We start from the raw sequence: 3,579 nt of genomic DNA, 5'->3' as shown, positions 1-3,579 counted from the left end.
ACATGTGAAAAGGCAAAACTAAACCGTATAGACACGGGAGGAAAATAACAAAGGCAACTGAAAGAACGCGGAAGAAACTCAACGCGTAAAACGAAACCAAGGACGCCAGGGGAAGTGACCGGCAACAGGCGAACGCCGCAACAAAACAAAACCCTTCCCAAAATAAAAGAGTAACTGACAGGAAGAGATAAGACTGGAGGAAAACTTGAGATGGGCCAGAAGTGGCGCAGGAGGTAGATACTCGAATAAGTAAAAGTAAAAGGTAGAGAGAGAGAACAAGAGAAAGAGAGTAAGGTGGAGAGAAACATTCACACGGGAATGCACTAGGACTGACTCAGTGCCTCTTATGGAGGTAGAAGGTGTGGCATCCAAGCCAGCCCTGACACAGCCAGCAAGGCATCATTAGGGCAGCTAGTGTGTTTGGTACACCTTTACTGCCTCCATCTGCTGCCCTCAAAACTGAATCTATGGAATAGGGGGGAAAAATCAATTTAGAACTCAGAATAAATAGAGGAACAGTACAGATAGAACAATCCTAAATTGCATTTTTGATTAATAAAGTAGTACATATAAGCATATACCACTTAGAGCATTCAATTGTTATATAGTACACTATGCCTGACCCAGATTTTTCTGGTCCATAAGCAACAACTTGATAAGCTCATCCAATATTACATTGCACCTTGCTTATTACTCAATATCAGTGGCCCAGACTATGTAATTTGGTGGCTGTCCTCTAGTCTCATGCCCAGTTCCATTTACTAACCTGACTTAGTTCTGAAGGCCTTCTGAAAACCACTGATGTGCCAGAACATCCTCGAGCACAGGACGTTTTTCAGGGTCCTTTTGCAGACACCATGTTAGCAGATGGCGGCAGTCTGTGTGTGTAGCAACGGGATTAGTTGAGAAAGAAAATCAGTTACCATCTGAAACCTCTGATCTGACTGTTCTAATGGCTTATTCAAAGTTTTTAAATGACAGAACTGTACAGAAACCTCCATCACTAACAAAAACTAAAAAGACTGAAGAAGTCTTTTTTTATAATTTTAAGACGGTTACAAAATGTTGTATTGCCAATTCTCCATTCTTCATTAGTACATTTTATCAATCTGTGGTTGTGTATTACATTACCAGATGAAATAATTACATAAATGATCATTTTGCAATTTAGAATTTCTAGTTATCTTGAAGATGCTTCTGCCTTTTCACCTCTGGATGGGTTTCCCTTGAAGCAGAGGTGTGCCTCAACAATGTCCTCCTCCTTCTCAAAGGGCACATCTCCACAGATAATGCTGTAGAGGAGCACACCCAGACTCCAGATGGTGGCTTGACGGCCCTCATACGTCCTGTCAATCAGCCATTCAGGTGGGCGGTATACCTTGGTGCCTAAGACAACGAGAGAGAATCATCAGTAACAAAATAACAAGTTTATAATAGTCTCTAATTTGATCCCATTTTTTAACTTGAGGTGCACATTTCATTCCTATGGTGAATAACCTTCAAAGCGCCTGTAGGGTTCGGTCTTAAGCAGATCGCCACAACCAAAGTCGATCAACTTGACGTCAAGGGTGTCGGTGTTGACCAGAAGGTTTTCTTCCTTGACGTCTCTATGCAGAACTCCACGGTCACGGCAGTGAAGGACAGCCTGAACCACCTGACGCATGATCAATCGTGCCAGTGGCTCAGGTAGTTGGTATTGGTGCAAGTCCAAGAAATCAAACAGGTCCATGCAGGGGATGGGTCGCTCCAGAATCAAGATGAAGCAGTCGCAATCAAACCATTCTAGCAGCTCCACAATATGCTGACAACGAGGTGGCTTGCACACCATCTCCATTAAAGCCACCTCTAGGGGGAGACTGCGAGTTTCGCCGGGCTAAAATTAGGGAACACATGGTTAGTATGGGTTTGAAGTTTTATAGTGGAATTATGGTTAGCAGGTCAACATGAAAGGGATCTGGATTGGTACCAATCATTAGATGAAACCTGAATCTAAAAAGTGAACTGTTTTCCATTCGTGTTGGGAGGAGTCACTGAATGGGATATTAACAGCTTTGCGTTTATAGTCCCTTTGCAGTTTTACCCATCTAAAAATTCCAGACATTGTTCCAATATTACATAAGTAAAGATATTGAACTTACAACAGTGATGAACCGTTCTGTGTGATGCTTCGGCACAAATTTAATGGCGATCTGGTCACATAAAAAACACAGCAAGTGAAGTTGTTTACACAAAACAGTCAGTACATTTAACATATATCTAAGGGCTTGCAGATGGTAGCCACAGCTTCTCATGTAACTCATAAATCTGGAGTCTGATAAATACTCATCCACAGATTGTCAAGCTTATCACATTGTATAATCAGGATCTTTGTGTTCAAAAAGTGGAAAAAGGTCAAGGCACATTAGATTTGACCACTTGATTGCCATGTGAATAAGAAAGGCTCTCTAGGGAAAACTCATAGCTCCTTTCAAAGTTCTAATCACAATCTAAAACAGAAATTAAGTCCCACAATCATTCTTGTATTGTGTGCTTATGCTCACCTGTTTTCCATCAGCCTTGCGGACTCCTGCATACACTGAGCCATATCCTCCTGTGCCCAGGAGATCTCCCACAGTGTAGCGTGAATTGAAGCTCACTACATGAAACAAAAACAAGTTACATCATTGTACAACATAAGATTCAGTCAAAATAAATTTCAGCAGGTGTAAAATGCTGGTAGTGTTGAGGGTGCTATTCTAGACAGACCTTTGCACTCCTCCTCTCTCTTCTCTCTCTTCTTCTTCTTTGCCCGCGTCTCCATGGGGTGGGGTGTCAAGTCTTGAGGAGCATCCCCTTTCCTCTTCCTACTCCGCCTCAGAGGTTCCTCTTCTCACCCTCGCTTTGCAGACAACTTGCAGCTTCTGCTCACCTTGCGCTCAGCTAAAATGAAGAGAACACAATGTTTATGTAACCTTTAAGTAACATTAGAATTATTTTAACATTAGCCAATGGTTGACACAGCTGAATTATACAAGTAAAAAAAAAAAACATATTCCACATTTCAAACAGAATATAATCAAATACAAATAAATTTAATTGAAATAGAAATGCTAGTTGAAATATTAATCACTGCTGTTTCCCCATGTTTTTCTGCATCCTCTCTTTCTCATCCTCAATCATTTCTAAATCATTTCTTTGAAGAAAATGTAACTCGTGTGCTTGAAGAAAATGTATATGTACTATATGCACTGTAAATACAATTTTATCTTTCTTTGTTTAGACATTAGACTGCAGAAGCCTATGCCAATCTCGCCAGTAAACCACAGAGGGAGTAAATGTAGGCACTCCTTCAATGCTTGCTTTAAAACCATAGGATACATAGGCAACTTGCAGCTTCTGCTCCTCTTGCGCTCAGCTAAAATGAAGAGAACACAATGTTTATGTAACCTTTAAGTAACATAAGGATTATTTTAACATTAGCCAATGGTTGACACAGCTGAATTATACAAGTAAAAAAAAACATATTCCACATTTCAAACAGAATATAATCAAATACAAATAAATTTAGATATATAATAGAAATGCTAGTTGAAATATTAA

The 3,579-nt window shown here is 40.2% G+C and overlaps 1 protein-coding gene across 1 annotated transcript; it reads right to left on the bottom strand.

Moving 5' to 3' along the window:
* Positions 1-1,180: 1,180 nt before the first annotated feature.
* LOC143483380 (serine/threonine-protein kinase pim-3-like) lies at positions 1,181-1,867 on the bottom strand. The gene is made up of 2 exons (XM_076982218.1): positions 1,498-1,867; positions 1,181-1,386 (listed from the first exon to the last, which is right to left on the bottom strand). The coding sequence occupies exons 1-2, from the start codon at positions 1,832-1,834 to the stop codon at positions 1,181-1,183; spliced, it is 543 nt and encodes a 180-aa protein (XP_076838333.1). The 5' UTR covers positions 1,835-1,867.
* Positions 1,868-3,579: the final 1,712 nt, after the last annotated feature.

This window comes from Brachyhypopomus gauderio, chromosome 19, assembly GCF_052324685.1.
Source record: "Brachyhypopomus gauderio isolate BG-103 chromosome 19, BGAUD_0.2, whole genome shotgun sequence".
Lineage (NCBI taxonomy): Eukaryota > Metazoa > Chordata > Actinopteri > Gymnotiformes > Hypopomidae > Brachyhypopomus > Brachyhypopomus gauderio.
The sequence above is the reverse complement of the archived record's forward strand: the minus strand, read 5'-3'. Positions and strand labels throughout refer to the sequence as shown.

Bases quoted from the DNA above. Each gene is read 5' to 3' on its own strand.
- LOC143483380 (XM_076982218.1), bottom strand. From the start codon at position 1,834: ATGGAGATGGTGTGCAAGCCACCTCGTTGTCAGCATATTGTGGAGCTG. The intron at 1,387-1,497 runs GTTATTCACCAT...TCGTTGTCTTAG, and splicing joins ACCCTACAGGCGCTTTGAAG to GCACCAAGGTATACCGCCCA.